This window comes from Setaria italica, chromosome III (assembly GCF_000263155.2).
Source record: "Setaria italica strain Yugu1 chromosome III, Setaria_italica_v2.0, whole genome shotgun sequence".
In the NCBI taxonomy this organism is placed as follows: domain Eukaryota; kingdom Viridiplantae; phylum Streptophyta; class Magnoliopsida; order Poales; family Poaceae; genus Setaria; species Setaria italica.
Window position 1 is genome coordinate 11,935,432 of NC_028452.1, and position 17,051 is coordinate 11,952,482.

The 17,051-nt window shown below is 50.3% G+C and overlaps 1 protein-coding gene across 1 annotated transcript; it reads left to right on the forward strand.

Annotated features, from left to right (window-relative positions):
- The first annotated feature begins 11,457 nt into the window (after nucleotides 1-11,457).
- LOC101763756 (neurofilament heavy polypeptide) lies at nucleotides 11,458-13,690 on the forward strand. Its single transcript, XM_004961305.4, has one exon. It carries the CDS (start codon nucleotides 11,816-11,818, stop codon nucleotides 13,346-13,348), a length of 1,533 nt encoding a protein of 510 aa, XP_004961362.1. The 5' UTR covers nucleotides 11,458-11,815; the 3' UTR covers nucleotides 13,349-13,690.
- The last annotated feature ends 3,361 nt before the right edge of the window (nucleotides 13,691-17,051 follow it).

Here is a 17,051-nt window from a genome sequence, read left to right on the forward strand (position 1 = left end):
AACGATTGACGGCGTCCTACTCAAATATCTGGGAACAGAGGAGGCTAAGACTCTAATGGGAGAAATCCATGAAGGGGTATGTGGAGCCCACCAATCGGCCCATAAGATGAAATGGATGATCAGGAATAATGGATATTACTGGCCAACGATCCTCGAAGACTGCTTCAAATATTATAAGGGATGCTAGGATTGTCAGAAATTCGGGAATGTCCAACGTGCACCCGCATCGGCCATGAATCCCATTATCAAGCCATGGCCGTTCAGGGGATGGGGAATAGACCTTATCGGCCAAATTTACCCTCCATCAAGCAAAGGGCATAAATTTATTCTGGTGGCTACCGATTACTTTACCAAATGGGTGGAAGCAATCCCGTTAAGAGCCGTAATATCGGCTACCATGGCCGACTTCGTAAGGGATCATATCGTCTACCGATTCGGCATTCCCTAGACTATTACGACCGATCAGGGAACAATGTTCACATCAGGGGAATTCGAGGAATTCACGGCCGATATGGGAATTAAATTATTAAACTCCTCTCCATATTACGCCCAAGCCAACGGCCAGGCCGAATCCTCCAACAAAGGGATAATTAAGTTAATCAAAAGGAAGATAGAGGAGCAGCCGAAAAAATGGCATCTATGTGTAACTGAAGCGCTATGGGCATACAGGATGGCTTGCCATGGAGCCACCAAGTTATCCCCTTATCAGTTGGTGTACGGTCACGATGCAGTACTACCGTGGGAATCAAGGGCGGGATCGAGGCGCATTTCGCTCCAGGACCAGTTAACGGCCGATGACTACTCGTCACTCATGAAAAGGGAACTCGATGACTTGGCCGGCCAGCGGTTGAGAGCCTTGATAAGCATTGAGGAAAATAAGAAGAAAGTAGCTAGGTGGTACGATAAAAAGGTCAAGGTCAAACAATTCTCCCCTGGGGACTTGGTTTGGAAGTTAGTATTGCCGATTGGGTCGAAAGATCCTAAATTCGGAAAGTGGTCCCCTACATGGGAAGGGCTGTATAAAATCGGTAGATGTGCTCCAGGAAATGCTTATATTTTGGAAACAATCGAAGGAGAAGAGTTTACTAGGGCTCTGAACGGAAGGTACTTGAAAAGATACTACCCTAGTATATGGGTCGGAGCATAAAGGATTGACCGCAATACAACGGCACACAGCCGATACAAAACGGTTCGTCTAGGAAAAACATGTAATCGTCCAAATCGGCCGATGTGTTCATTCGGTATGGACGGTGGATTACACGGCCGACAAGGTACAAGTCGCCCTTAGAACAAAAAATATATAATAACTAATCATTCTTTTTCTTGCGCTCTCTCTCAGCCCGACCTAACTCTATCATGAGACGGATGTACTCTTCTTCTATTTCCTTCATTGAAGCCTCCGCTTCGACTTGACGAGGGAGAGGATGGCTCCGGTCCATGGCCGGGCGCGATGTTCCTGTTGCCGCATCTTCAAGGGCGACTCGCGGAGGGAGCGGATGGCTTCTGTCGGCTTGAGGTCGCCAGCGGGCGTTGCCATCCAAAAAGTCCAAGACCCGATGGGCGTCAGCAGTGACATGTTCTTGAAGTTCGTCACGATGAGCCCTAATTAAATCCTTATCCTCTAACGACAACGGTTCATCAGAGTGCATGATCTCGATGGCGCGTTTGAGCTCGGGGCTGAGACGCCGTGGCTGAAAGAAAGAAAGATTAAAAGGGTGATCCTCTCCAAAAGAATTAAAAAGAGAAAAGAGAATCAAGGCCAGAGTTTCACCTGGTTGACAGAGGAAGAGGAAGACGACGAAGACATGACAGAAGGTCGCGCCGATGAGAATGGGTTAAGAAAATAAAGCCGAAGCCGAACTGGTACTCTCGGAAGGGGGAATTCAGGCCGGCATTTATAAGGGAAAGAGACGTGGATATTTGGTAAGGGTGTGTCCCATCGGAAGTAAGAAGGGCAATAAATAAAAGAGGCATCACGATGGACGGTCAAAGCAGTTATTAAAGGTTCGTACAAAATAGTCAGTGCTTTTACAGATTACCCAGAAGGGCATCGATAGCCGCAATCGCCCGACGCCGGATCTGATCGGCAGAGTCCAGGACCCGTTGGTCATCATCCGCCATTCCGGGGACTTCTGACGCGCTACGGTGGAGCTTCAGGGCTTCATGGGCCAAATGCTGCCTCTCCTGTTTTAAATCGGCAATGACAGAAGGGAGTTCTTGGAGCCTTTTCTCTTCGGCACTGATTGCCTTGGTCACCTGCTCCATCTCCTTGGCGAGCTCTGCCCTTTGGCGTTTGAGGTGGTCTATCTCGCTGACGATCCCTGGGCGGGAGTCCTCCAGAAAATGAATACGTTGGTGCACCTCTTGAGCCTGACGTTTGTACGCGTCCTCTTCTTCACGGGTCTTGACCAACTTGGCGCGATCGGCCATGTGACGAAGGGCCCTGAAGACCGGGATTCTCATGGACTCGATGAATGCAGCCGGCGCCAAGGCTTCCTCTGCTTCTTCTGGCACTCGTCCGCTGACGTCACCGAAAAGTTGCCGAATCGGTGAGGCATCTTCTACTAATCGGCCGATGTCTCCTTGAAGAAGGGATCGGATGCTAGTAAGCTTGGCTCGGACGTCGTCAGGGATGGAGCTCAAGGCGACCTGGCGAGAAGCGACTTCTTCGTCGTCAGAGAGGGCGACCGCGAAAGAGAAGAGGCTGTTGTCAGGGGTGTCTTGTTCCTGGAAATGATAAAGAAGAAAAAATAAATCGGCTGATGGTGATAGCAAATCGGCTAAATAAAGCTGAAAAGATGTCTTACCTCTTTGAATCGAATCTCTTCAAGTTGCATTCGGGAGGCCGTCGTCCCCGGCTCAGGGGCTGGTACCATAGGTTCATCAGAAGAGGAAGACTCCACGATGATCGGCGCTGTGCTTGGACCAGTTTCCCGAGGAGGGACCAGTGGTTGAGAAGCGCTTGGCGTGTCGATGACCTGTGTCGGAAGGTTGAGTAAGCACATTATTCAAATACTAGGGGAATCGGTGAAATAGTGTCGTACCTCAACGGATGGAAGCGGGGGGGCGTCGATGGCCGATTGGGTTGCTGCCGATTGTTGTGTGTCCATGGGAGTACTCTGTGCAGTCTAAGATAAGAAGGATTAATATCGAAATGATAATCGGAGGAATTAAACATAAGTTTACCTGCACGGCCTCTAACAGCAGTGACGCGGCGGCTGCCCCAGCTTGTGCGACGACCTGAGTGTCGATCTCTCTAGTAGCTTGAGGGGGTGGTGCGGCCGAAGTCTCTGCCGATACGAGCATAGGAGGATCCGCCGATTCTATACGGGCTCGGACTCGACGGCTGGTCTTCTTGGTGACTCTCTTCTGTGTTTGCTTCGATCGGCCAGCAATCACGTCCACAGACGGAGCATCATAGCCGATGAGAGGGTAGGCGGTGTATGGATGATGGTCTTCTATTAGCCGACCACTCCGGCTGTGTGTTGGAGGGACACGATTCTCAGCCTGAAGAAATAGCAGAACATTAGTGTTCAAATCGTGTTGAAAAAAGAATAAAAAATCGGCTAAGAGAAAATACCTCGGCATTTGGGTCTATGTTGGTTGGGTCCAGGAGATTGCAGTACGCCGATGCGGAGTTGCAGAAGAGGAATTGTTTCCATTCGGCCCACCAAAGTTTGAATGGCTGGACAGCGAAGGGGGCTACTATCCAGTTGTTCAGGTCAATAGTGGTGGAATCCGGGATCCGGTCTCGTACCCGACTGTAGTCCAGACCTGTCGTGAGCCCACCTCTGAACTTGACTCGGCCAGCGAAATATACTTGAATCGGCAGCTGACCCATGCCGAGTTGGCGTGCTGCAGCAGAGCGATTGTAGAACTCGTACGTGGGGGCATCTTTCCCCGAAAAGAAGTTGGCTGGCAGGATTCCTGGCTTGATTAGCTCATCGGTGAGTTCTTCGTCGAATCAGCCAGTGGACGAGTTGAAGCAGGTTGGGAATTCAAATATTGGGTCATCCCGCTGATAAGGAAACCAGATGGTTGCATCTTCATTAAAGTCGTTGTAAAAGCATCGGAAGTACTCGGCCACTTTTGTAGCAGAGTACAAGCAACCCGGGAAGGCCGACGCCACTTCACCGAAAGATGTGCATCGGCGACGAGCAGTAGGATCTTCTGCCGATTCAATGTTGGGAAACATCATGTGTTCCACCCTCTGCTGAGTAATCTTGCTCATATAAAGGTTCAGCCATAAATTAATGAACCACCAGGGTCCGCCTGGATTTCCAATCGGCTCCCCTTTAGATAGTTTGATGCCGATTTGGTGGAGCATGTGGTACGCCACCCCTAGCAAGTGTTTCCTAAGGGGAACAGGGGTTCCTGCCGATAGTGCTTCGGCTAAAACCTGGGAGTTGGTTGATGGGCCGGCTGCTCTTCCGCAAAAGAAATGTTTTTCTAACCACATCATTAAAAAGGCCGTGTGCTCCCTATTCTCAACAGACCCGGCTCTTTTGTTGCATCTGATGAATCCTTTCCACCCGCCGATTCCTCTTGTGTCCAGCCGATGTGACGTTGCGGCTAAGAGGCGGAAAGGTGTGTCCGGGGAGGAAATGTCAAGGCCGGTCAACAGAACCACATCGGCCAGTGTGGGAGTCATAGGTCCATGCCCAAACAAGAAAGCATTAAGGGCATCAGACCAAAAGTAAGAGGCCGCTATCACCAACGGTTCATTTCACTCCATCTGGGACAAAGACAGGTTGATGCATTGGCCGATTTTGAGCTCGTCCCATTGGACCCTCTTCGGTTCGGCTATCCGTTGGTACCACTCCCTCCAACCCGGGGTTTCATTCGGCCAAGATCTAAAGGTGCCCAACCGGTGATCCAGGTCCATGGAGGATTGTTTGAAGGGGATTCTGTGGGTTTCTAAATTGATGAGCTCTATTGGATCTGGGTTCCCCATGGGTCCGAGACAGGTAAGGCCGGGATTTCCCGTAAGATGGATGGTGATGCGATGTCTAACCGCCTAAAAAGGAAAGGGGGGGTGCAAAAGTAAGAAATAGATCTAAAGTAAATACATTGCCGATAGAGAAAGGATTCGGTAATAACCTCTGGGATGAAGTTCCTTGTAGTCGGTGTGACCGCCGGTGCAGCTGCGGAGGATGAGACCGCTATGGGGATCGCCATTGGGAACTCTGATGAAGCTCCTTCTTCTGACGACGGAGCAATCGCTGTCGCCACTTCCGCCGGAGGCGCCATTTCTGGAGCATTGTGCCCGGGAGAGTTGCCTGAAGGTGCCGCCATTGGAAGGGAAGAGAAGAAGCAGCAGGAGGATGGTGCTAGGAAGCTTCGGAGCTAGGGGAAGGTGCTGAGGGAAGAATAAGGCGCGCGCGCTGAGGGAGAAGGATGTGAGCTCGAAGGTGAAGTGCGGGGTGAATTGCTATTTAAAGGGCGCCTAAAGAGGGGTAAAAATGGAATTTTTACCGCGCCGGCGTTTCGAGTTTTTCAGGAGTAGTGGTTGTCGTGGGCGCCCGTTTCGAAAAGATTGCAATCATCAGCTGGAAGACCGCGAAACGGAAGGATATTTTCATTGCGGTTGTTTCGGAGGGGAAGTTGAAAACAATTTCGAAGTAAAAGACTATGTTTTACTCCGAAACTGGGGGGCATGTGTTGACGCCAGATTTCGTCACAAGTAAAATCGGCGCCAGTTGAAGAAGAAATGGGAAAGCACAGTTGGAAATCGACCGAATGGCGCTACAGTTCGAGATCGGTTGGTTGGCGCTACAGTCCAAGATCGGCCAATGCTACAGTACAGGATCGGCCGATGACTTCCGCCTCGCTTAACCTTTGGGGTTCAGATCGGACACGCCAGGTTTCCGATCGGTTACCTTTTGCCGATGAGGAATCGGCCGATTCGAAGGTTGGAATAATTGGGCCGGTATGGGCTTGGAAAGGAATAGAAGGATGAAGGGGAGATCAGCCCGTGGAGCGTATAATAACCAACCTAGTACGAATCGTACTTGTAAATATTCGTTTTCTATTTGAATTAGAGATAGAGTTCTAGTCAGTTAAGGAGTCATCTGTACGGGGCTATAAATAGCTACCTTTGTAAATCTGTAAACATCAACTACTCAATACAACAAGTTACTATTTCTTCGTACTTACTTTCAAGCAGGCGACTTCGCCAAATACTTTCTTCTTTTTCACGAGTTCGTACGGGTTGGCGGGGCTGCATCAACTTGACCTCTGGCCGATCTTGTAAGTTCCGTTTACCGAGTAAATTCTAAGCTTTAACTTCGGGCGCATCGCTGTCGTTTCGTTTAGATTTATTCACTAGTTATCGATATTTACTAGAATCATAGGTTTTACCTGTTTTTCTAGTTTTATCACCAGTTATCCAGCTAGGAATCGGCAGTTTCAGCTTTCTCTATATTTTGCTATTAAATTCACTTATTTCACATATAGCCGATTAGATCTATTTCTAGTGTTGTTACTATAGCATTGTGTCGATTACTCCAGTAGTTTTGGTCTACACTGCTACAGTGATCGGTTGCTTTATAGCCGATTTCTTTATTACGGCAAATCGGCCGATTCGCTGATAAGCTCTCTCGAGATCGGAAATTTAGCCGATCGCGACTTCCGGGCCTGACACGTATTCTTCCTTGCCAATCAACAGGTCAGATTGGCTGGCACGCCGCGCGAACCGCACCAGGGCAATCACCCGAACAGGAGTTAAGCAGATTCTCCCGGGTCGTGTGTCAGACGCTGGGGATTCGGTTGACCGATTTCTAGCGCCAACACTTAGATGAGTGCGGCAGGAATTGGGTACTAGCTCGAATTCTGAAAGTAACACCCGACAGCAAGGTTAAATTCAAACACCCAACAACAAGCAAAATTTATGAAAGGTTGGAACAGCTCGCCGAGGCACAAAAGAAGGGTCTTTTCAAGCCGGACAGGGCGATCGAAACCGTGGAGCACTCAAGGCGTGTTCGACAGATGTCATCAACATTACCCTAGGGTAAAGCATTCCCCAACGACCAAGCAAGCTACAGGAAGCACGACCATTATAAGAAAAACCTTGAAGAGAAGATGAGAGAAATCGCCAAGCAGGAGTTCGTGGAGTTCTTGGCCATCCAGTACCTAGCAACAGTTGCTGATCCGACAATATTCGATGCTCAACGATAGGCAGAACCAACCATGCTGCTTGCCCACACAGGATTCGTTGCTCCGAGTAGTGCTGGCTCCATTGCAAACGTGAGGTATCCCATTGACAACATACAAGTGGATACACCATCTAGGTTGGTTATACCTTATGGAAGGAAACAAAATAAGTTTCGAGAGCTCGCAACCGGCATGGCAGTAACGGATCATGTGTTCCCAAAGGCACCCCCGCTAGAATAAGCCTGGGTGCAAGTTGTTATGGTGTTGGATGAGTCGTGCGAGATAGACATCCCAACTAATGAGGGGATTGAGGTTCTCAGTGATGCGATGAACTAGTACATACTGTGGCATCATCAAGATATCGTTCTGAATAATGCATTGCCAGAAACCTCATGGCCGAGCCAAGAACTACCCCTTCTAGATTCAAATATTGACACAGAGCAGCCGACGCTGTCACATGTGCAGGAAGCTACCCATGAGGATGAGCAGCCAATGCTATCGCCTATCCGAGAAGCTATCAATGAGGACGATTGGACATCACTACTCCAAGGCGATGAACGGGTAGATGATTTAGAAGTTATTAAAACAACATCGTCTTCGCCGGCATCTCCACCTCCCTAGAGGCCAGCGGTATCTCCTATGGTTAGCACATATGATCAAAAGGCTCCATCAACAGAAGTTGACATGTTTTTAAACGTATTGAAAAAGAAGGCTTCATCTTCTGGTGAAAAATCTGTAACTTGCAGCGCCTCTCAGCAAAAGGAAAAGGTTGCGTCAAATGAAGTCTCAATCGATTATGAGCATGGCAAACCATTCTTGTATCGGTGGGATCTGCTGGAGGGCTCATGGGAACTGAATAAGCTGCATGGATGGATCATGAATGCAATGAAGTAAGACATTCGAGCAATCACCATGCATGTCCCAACTAAGATTTTCCTTGGTGTTCTCGATTACCAGATTGTGATCGATTTCAAGGATTTACACAGACTTTACTGTCGACAACACCTCGACATGAATCTCATTACTGTATGGTGCTTCTAAGTCCATATGTACCGCATACACGAGTTTTAAATACACGCGTATATATTTTATATGTATATATTTTATATGTCATGTACCTGAGCGACCTATTCTGCAGGATGCAATGGAAGGTGGAAGAATTGATGAATGGCAGGTTCAAAGCAGCGTACCTAGACCCAGCACGAATAAGCGAGCCAGAGCACAAGCTCAAATGACGAAAATGATCAAAGCACAAATGGAAGCAGCACAAACATAAGCGGAGAAAAATGCTATAAAATTAAAAGCCCACAGAGATAAAATGCATAAAGTGTTCGTATACATTGCAAGAGTAACGAGGGAAAAGGCTAACAAGGATCGTATCATGGCTCCTTACAATTTTCAGTAAGCTAGCTAGTTTTAATTACTATATATACTTGATGCTATTTAATGCCGTCTATAATATAAATTATTTTAATATAATGTAGAGATCACTAGATTTGCATCATTATTTTACCCAAGCTAGGAGAAGCAGTGGTCCTCGACTCAGCCAGATTTAGCAGAGATAGGTACAAGGAATTCATAGGTATTATACAAAAGTAAGACATTCATTGCCAGTACTTAAATGCATGTTGGCATTCTATGCACCTAAGTTGTATTACTAACTCTTATTTTTATATCATCAAAGTGCGTACAAGCTTTACATACTAAAAGGTGAGGACCATGATCCAAAAAGGAAGAAAGCTATGAAAATAATATATCATAGATTCGTAAGAACATAAAAATTTAGTTTTTTTATATAATATAGACTTGTCATTAATAACAACTTATCATTTTTCTATTTGATTGCAGTGCCACAAGAAACCTCTTGGTACTGCGCTATACGGATATTACGTGTGCGAGTTCCTCAGAAATAATGGGAGGTACCGGACGAACCCCAAAGACGTAAATCTCTTATACATTGCCATGTACTAACTTTCTAATGGTAATACATCCTAATCTTCATTTACTGTATACTTGCAAATGTCTAGGATCGACACTCACGATGCCAAGCTCGAAGACAAACAAATTGACAACATTTGCAGGGACATGGCGAGATTCATCCAACACGAGATTTGTCACGAGGATAGAGCATTCTTTGATAAAGATGGTGTGTTGATGGCGGACGACTGCAAAGACCTTCGTAGATGGGCGTAGTAGTTTTAATATTAGCACGGCAAAGAATAGCTCTATTCCAAATGTTGGATTTTTAATAATGTGAATTATATATTATGTGTGATGCAGTTTTGAATAATGTGAATTATTTATTATTCAAGTTTGTTGTTATGTGGTTGGAGATAAATATTTCAATTTAACGACTAACAATTGGTGGGAAATATAAATTATAAATAACTCCTAGGAAATAATATATTGGATGGGACAGTACTAGCAGGTGGCATGACCACCCGCTAGCACAGATGCTGTCGGGTGGCTAACGTCGCCCGCCAACACAGAGCGGCATGTGCTGGCGGACGAGCACCCGCCAGCACGGACGACATTTGTGATGGCTCAAGGCTGTGGCGGGTGCTCAGCCCACCAGCACAGACCTTTTAGCCGCTAGTACGGTGTAGGGTTAGTCTCATCTTATATGTCGTTTACCACCATCAATTTTTGGCGTTGGTGCTAAACTTAACAAAGACTCGATGATACGTGGCCCCCATGGATGATGTTGGTCATGTCGCATGTGAGTTCCTGATCCGAGCCGGAGTTCGTGGCCCTTGATTGGCAGGTCCCGGTTGAGTCGTGCATCGGTCGTTTGCACGCAGATTGATTGCTAGCGTACGTACACCGTTGAGATGCTGAATTCGTGATGCACTATATATCCCAGTTGTGCCCATCGAGAACACGCAAAGGTTAGGTGCTAGCTGAGCTGCAACCGGTTTTCTGGCTACATTACGTGTTCTCCCGTGTCGTTTCGTTCTCAAGCGAAGACAACATAATGCGAGATCGGACTCGATACGTTATCGTGTCTGCGAAAGCGACCGTCAGGAGAGAGAAAAATTGCGACAGCGCTTATCTACTTCTTGTTAGGTGTCCTGATAGCGTCGGATGCGATGATTAAGCACGCAGGTTGATCGTTGACCGGCAGGGTAGTTCAGATTAATTTGTCAAGCAGGTAGCGCACGTGACGGCACGTGTCGGGTGAGTTCAAAATTAAGAGCAACTCTAAGCGAGTTGCTATCCAACTTGCTTTGCCAAGTCGGTAAGAAAATCATGATCCAACAGAGTTGCTTTCTGACTCTCCATCCAAACTTTCCCTCACACTTGCCAAACTTAGTAAGCTTTTGGCAAGTCAATTTGCCTTGCCAAAGTGTGGGTCCCACCCACAATAATTTTTAGAATGGAGAGTGCAAAATGGAAAGACTGTTGTAGTACGAAATGGAGAAGCTGTTGTAGTGGATGGAGAGTGTATATTTTTAAAGAGGAACCTAGCTGTTGGGATTTGGAAAGTGAGAAATTGATAGTATGTTAGAATAAGAAACTCAATATGGAGAGAGAGTAATATTTTTGTCAATTTAAATAGAGAGTAAAATAGAGAGTGTTGTTGTAGATGCTCTGATAACAAGACTGAGCGGAGCCCACGTGTGTCAAGTCATGCTGGACGGTCCACCCATGCGATGTGATTGTCTTGTAGAAGCATCTCATCTGCCATCTGCTCATAGGTTCTTGTTTTTTGTTTGTCGCATCCTCCGCAGAAATGTCAAATAGAGCAGGGAGATGTGTGGTGTACGCTCCAAGTCTACAGCTACAGGCCCTCCTGCATTTTCATTTTGTTGCGGCTGGTATTACAGAGGGAATTTTTATGTCTACAAAGCGGTGAAGGAAAATCACCCTATCCTATTAAAATGTACTAGTCCACACACCCTATTTGCGTCTTCATCTTCAACTCTGACAGTGGAACTGACAGGTAAGGGAAGTTCTGTAAAATGTTTTGGGGTTTCCTGGGGGCTTGCAAGGATTAATTAAGGAAAGTCGACCTGAGAACAACAGATCAACACGGTAGTGAAGAAGTTCACAAGGACGTTGGGCAACGCCAATGACCAGAGGTTGTGGGCTTGTGACCGGGTGAGGACGATCGCACATGCTGCGCCGCCCGTGCGACAGAAGCGGGTAACAGACACATCACAAGGGATTGCACGAGGTGAGCTGGTGCGGGTGCAGCGAACGTCGCATGGGAGAGAAAAAATAATGTCAAGCAGGAACTTTGGGAAAATGACGCATGGCAGCCAAAATCCAAACCCTTCACTGTTTCCAGTATGACTCTACTGTACTCAAGACTGTACGAAGCCGTGTGTCATGCAGGCATGCTCGTCCCCGGCTACCCGCCGCGTCCCTGCGGATACGAAGATGCCGCGGCCTGCGGCATCAGTGCATCACCTCGCCTGCAATCCCGGCGGGTCGGCTCGCGCGGCACGAGGGGCGGCACTTGGATTCCCACGTTTTCCACCCACCAAGTCAGCAGGAGCCCACCCGCGCGCTCCCCTCGCCCCCGGCCACCATTTAACAGTTGGACTCCCCCACCAGACGCCGATCCCCACAACTTCCGCCCTCCCCCACGCCCCCAAGCCGTTCCCCTGATCCCATCCTCCGCCTCGGCGCCTTTGCGGCCGGCACGCAGGCCAGGCAGATGGACAGCGGCGACGCCGTGGCGCCGCTCGCCGCGTGGGCGTCGATCCGGGGGTACTTCACCCCGGCGACGCTGTTCCTCGTCGTCAACCTCGTCATCGGCACCATCGCGCTCACCTCCCGCGTCACCCAGCAGCGCCGCCGGCGGGGGCAACACTACTACCACGACGACGGCCACGGCCACGGCCACTACCACCTCCAGCAAGAACCGCTGCACTCGCATCAGCAGCAGCCGGCGTACGGCGACCACTACTACCAGCAGCCGCTGTACGCGACTCCGCCCGCGCCGCTCGCCCGCACGTCCTCTGTCCTGGACCGGCTCAGGTCCTTCGGCCTCTACCGCTTCCGCTCCGGCGACTTCCCGCCCGAGTACGGCGCCGCGGCGGGGCCGAACCACTCGCAGGACGCGTCCGCTCCGGTGGAGGAAGAGGCGGCGGCGCAGCAGCTGCCGGAGGTGCACTACGCCAGGAGCCGGTCGGAGCCGGCGCCCGCGCGGGAGGAGAGGAGGCCGCCGGCGTCGAGGATGAAGAAGTCGGTCTTGGAGGTGAGGAAGGCGCAGGTGGCGCGGGCGCCGGCCAGGGTGGTCGAGGCGGTCGCCGAGGACGACTCCGCCCATACGAGGGCGGAGGGGTTCACCGGGAGTTTCAGGCGCGAACCGTCGCCGCTGCAGCAGGAGTACAACTACCAGGAAGAGTACGTGCCGCCTCCGGCGCGGCCGCAGGCGCCGGCGCCAGCGCCGGCACCTGCCCCGCTGGCGCGCACCTCGTCCGTCATGTACCGCCTCCGCTCCCTGGGCCTCTACGGCTTCCTCGCTCCTGAGCAGCCCGCCGCCGCGTCCATTCCAGCAACCGACAGCTTCCTCGCCCCGGCGGCGGCGGCGGCCGAGAAGAAGCAAGCGCACGCGCACTACGACAGGAGCCGGTCCGAGCCGGCGTGGGAACAGGGTAGCAATAAAAAGGAGAAGAAGCAGGAGGCCAAGCCAAGAATGGCCAAGTCGAGCTCCGAGGCGAGGAAGACCGCCGCTCCGAGCCCTGCGGAGGCGGCCTTGGCGGGCGAGAGCGTCGACGCGAGGGCGGAGGCGTTCATCGACAGTTTCAGGCAGCAGCAAGCGCGGCACCACCAGAAAGAAGAGTACGTCCCGCCCCCGCGGCCGGCGCCGCTCTCGCGCGCGCCGTCCGTCCTGGAGCGCCTCCGCTCGTTCGGCCTCTCCCGGTTCCGCTCCGGCGACCTCGGCCCGGACCTCCCCGCCGCCGCCGAGTCCGCAGCCACCCCGGCCGCGGACGAGAAGAAGCAGGCGGCGGCACACTACGGGCGGAGCCGGTCGGAGCCGGCGCGGGAGCAGGGCAAGAAGGAGCCGAGGATGAGCAAGTCGAGCTCGAGCGTCGTGGAGGAGGAGGAGCCGGCGGAGGCGGACCACGGCGTCGACGCGCGGGCCGACGACTTCATCAACAAGTTCCGGCAGCAGCTGCAGCTGCAGCGGCTCAACTCGCTGCTCAACTACAAGGAGATGCTCAGCGGCGGCGGCAAGCAGTAGCTCCTGCCTGCCTGCAAGGACGACGGAGGAGATCGGAGAGAGTTCCATACTTCCATTCCATGCAGGAATCGGCTAGCTAGCTTCTGGTTAGGATCCAAATACTACTAAAATATTCTGGGTCAGCGATCTCTAGAGTCTAGTGTGAGTGGTGTTTTTTTGGACTGTTAATTAGCTGTAAGAATTGGAAGTTTTTTTTTTCTAAAAGAATTGTGTGAGCAGCCTGGAAGCTATCCGATTAGATTTCCACTCTGTTATGGTTCATCATTGCCTGCCTAGGAAGGAGGCGTTGATGGGTGAACAGTGACGTTAAATGGCATGGCGTTTCTGGTGGTTCGGACGTCAGAGTCCCCTCTGCTTCGCCGATCTTTCTGCCGATCTTGGAGCAAGTATGGGATCATGGGCGTGCACGGATCGCACGGCGGCCCGTGCTACGATGATGCTTCTTCCAGGGTAAAACAATGATGATGCCGCCGGTGCGCGTAGTAGTAGTTACGAGTCGAACGCGCTGCGATCTCTTGCACGGAGCCTGGGAAATTGACTGAACGCAACGCAGGTTACGTTCAGCGCCGTGCGTGTAGCTTGCGGGGTGCGCTGCCCGCTGCAACAGCCTGCGCTCGTGTACTTCGTAGCCTCGTCTACAGTGCTACGCACTTCGACGTGCGCTGATGAAAAGGTGGGGTATATGCCCTCCTTTGTGGCTCTTTCACCCTTTTTCTTTTCCGTGAGCGTAAGAGAGGTGGATCTGTATGTACATCTATAGGTCCACCAGAGGTTCGAACGGTCATAAATACAGAGCTGGATACCGATACATATCTGATATGGAAGTTATGGCGCAGGACGGTGTAGTCTACGTGGCAAAATAGGAACTAGTCGAGGATTACGAAAGTACTCGCAGCAATCACATTAGGACTCGCCTAGTCGAATTCGACTATTATTCTTGTAAATCAACCGACATGTAACCCTACCCCTGACAATATAAGGTAGTCTACGTGGCAAAACAGGAACTAGTCGAGGATTACGAAAAGTACTCGCAACAATCACAGTAGGACTCACCTAGTCGAATTCGACTATTATTCTTGTTAATCAACTGACATGTAACCCTACCCCTGACAATATAAGGTGAGGCAAGGACCCCTTCCAAAGTAATTTAATCCAACCAACACAGAAGACGTAGAGTATTATGCAATCTAGCGGCCCGAACCTGTCTAAATCGTGTGTCTGTGTTCACCTTCAAGTTCCTAATCTCGACGAGCCCCATTAACTAAAACACTATCTCGGACACCCCCCTCAGTAGGTTGCCGAGTCTAAACACCGACAGCTGGTACTCCAGGTAGGGGAACTCGTTGAGAATCCACTGGCGAACTCGATGGCCCAAGTCATCATCAAGCCAGGGTCTAAACACCGACAGCTGGTACTCCAGGTAGGGAAACTTGTTGAGAATCCACTGGCGAACTCGATGGCCCAAGTCATCATCAAGCCAATCATCGCGTTCAAAGCGAGCGTGACATTCATCTTCGGCTCTTGAGTTTGTGTCGCAGACAGCGCTAGAAATTTCCACCGCCACATTGCGTCTATCCCAGAGAAGAAGCAGCAAACAAAGAAGCTCCAGCGCCAAACTCTGGAGAATCTTGTCGAGAATTTCGGCAAATTTTCAATTTCTGGATTAGTCAGAGGCTGGGGGGTGAGTCTAAGTGCAACTCGACTTCTCCCGCCAGTCGAATTGACCTGCACGAGCTGGCGCAAAAGCCATCATGTGAATTGGACAACTACTCAAGTCGATTCCCGTTCAGACTCCGCAGCGCGGCTACTATTTACCAAACTACCCTGTCCATATCACAATCCGACACGGATACGATCGAGGACCTCGACTACTACTCGGACCTAGACGAGAAGACCCCTTTATCAGGTCCGCAAAAGGGCCCGGTGATCAAATTGACTTCCCAAGGAAGATTCATCTACTAGCCCAATATGAAGTCACCTGCTCTCGCCAAGAACGATGATTCGTGCCTCATCGCTTACCTCGACACTCTCCCGTACCAGAAGAGGCTCCTATGATGCCCATCTACGAAGAAGGCGGCTCCACGGAGGTCATCACTTCAAGCTCGGAAAGCTACTCTCTGGAACAAGAACTCTTCGCTCTCGTCACTGGACAACAGGGCAAAGAAGAAGAGCAACCGGACAGAAATTCGCGGCATGAACGTCACCTGGATGATGTCTCGTAGAATGAGCTCACCGCCAACATTGTCGGAGAGGAGATCGAAGCTCAAAGAACTCGACGGCAAGCAAGAAACGCTGCAAGAGCAGAACGCTACCACCGCCACCTTGCAGCAAACCTGCCAATCTTGAACTTGGATAACGTGTTTGAAGCAGTTCAATCGCGTCAACATCGTACTCCCCTTACCACCATCGCATCCATTGATCTCATTACTTGCACAGTGCCATAAGACAAGTACATTAGACAATTGGCTGAATTGGTAGAGCGCGCGTACAAACAACTCGATCAACAGAACCTGATACATTCAGTTCAACGCACCCTATCCCAGCATAGTCAACATGGCAGTAGCCATAGATGCACTCCATCCAGACCAAGTCAAATTGGAGGCGCCAGACCAAGCCAAGCTGGAGCAGAGAGTAGTCGAGCGGGACTCTCGGGAGGCTGTGGCCACCGTGAGGCTAACCCAGAGCTTGAACGCCTAGTAAAAGATGTTTGCAATAAGATCAACGCCGGTCGTGACTCCCGTACCATCATTGCGAATGGCATCGCGAGCATGAGCAAGAAGTCGAACACCCAGGGGATGATTCTGACGGGTTCCCCGCCTTCTCCAGATGTGTGAGGAGGACAATTCTATCCAAAAAATTCAAACCCTCGGGTATCACCAAGTACGATGGCAAGCAGAACCCAGTCCAATAGCTCCGATGCTACTCGTTGTTAGTGCAAGCAGCTGGAGGAAACGACGACACCAAGGTCATCTACTTCCCCATCTGCATGGAGGCGACACCACTCGCATGGCTCGAATTATTGGGTAAGAACTCCATCGACACGTGGAAGGACCTAAAGGTAGCATTCACCAACAACTACACAGGGGCAATGCAGCGTCATGGCAACAGGATCGACTTGTCTCAAGTTAAACAACAAAAAGGCGAGACCCTGCGGAGTTACTTGCGTCGCTTCTTTGACAAGAAAGCCACAATTGTGGACATCACAGAGCGTGATGTCATAGACTGCTTCCAAAACGGCCTCTACGACCGCCGGATGTTCTAGGACTTTGGTAGAAGATGCCCCGCTGATGTCAAATATCATAAGATCATGGTACAAGCGTGGGCAGATGAACAAGACAGGGAGATCGAGAGGTTCGAGTCCAATCGCAACAAGGGCCAACACAATAATAATCAGACCAATAGCCAATGCAACGACAAGAACCGCAATGATCGTCCTTACAATGATAACCAAAATAACTACTCAAGAGGTCACAACCGCAAACGAAAGCTAGACAATACTGTCGTGGCAATGTCACAGTCAGCCAAGAAAGGTGACGGCAGGAATCATGACAGGCCCTCAATCAACGAGCTCCTGGAGAAATAGTGCCCATGGCACCCATACCACAAGCACGTTGCGATAAATTATTTCAGTCTATGAAGAGTCATGAAGAACCTGTCGGAACCATTTGGTACTAAAAGACAAGGGCAAGGCCAAGGAAAACGA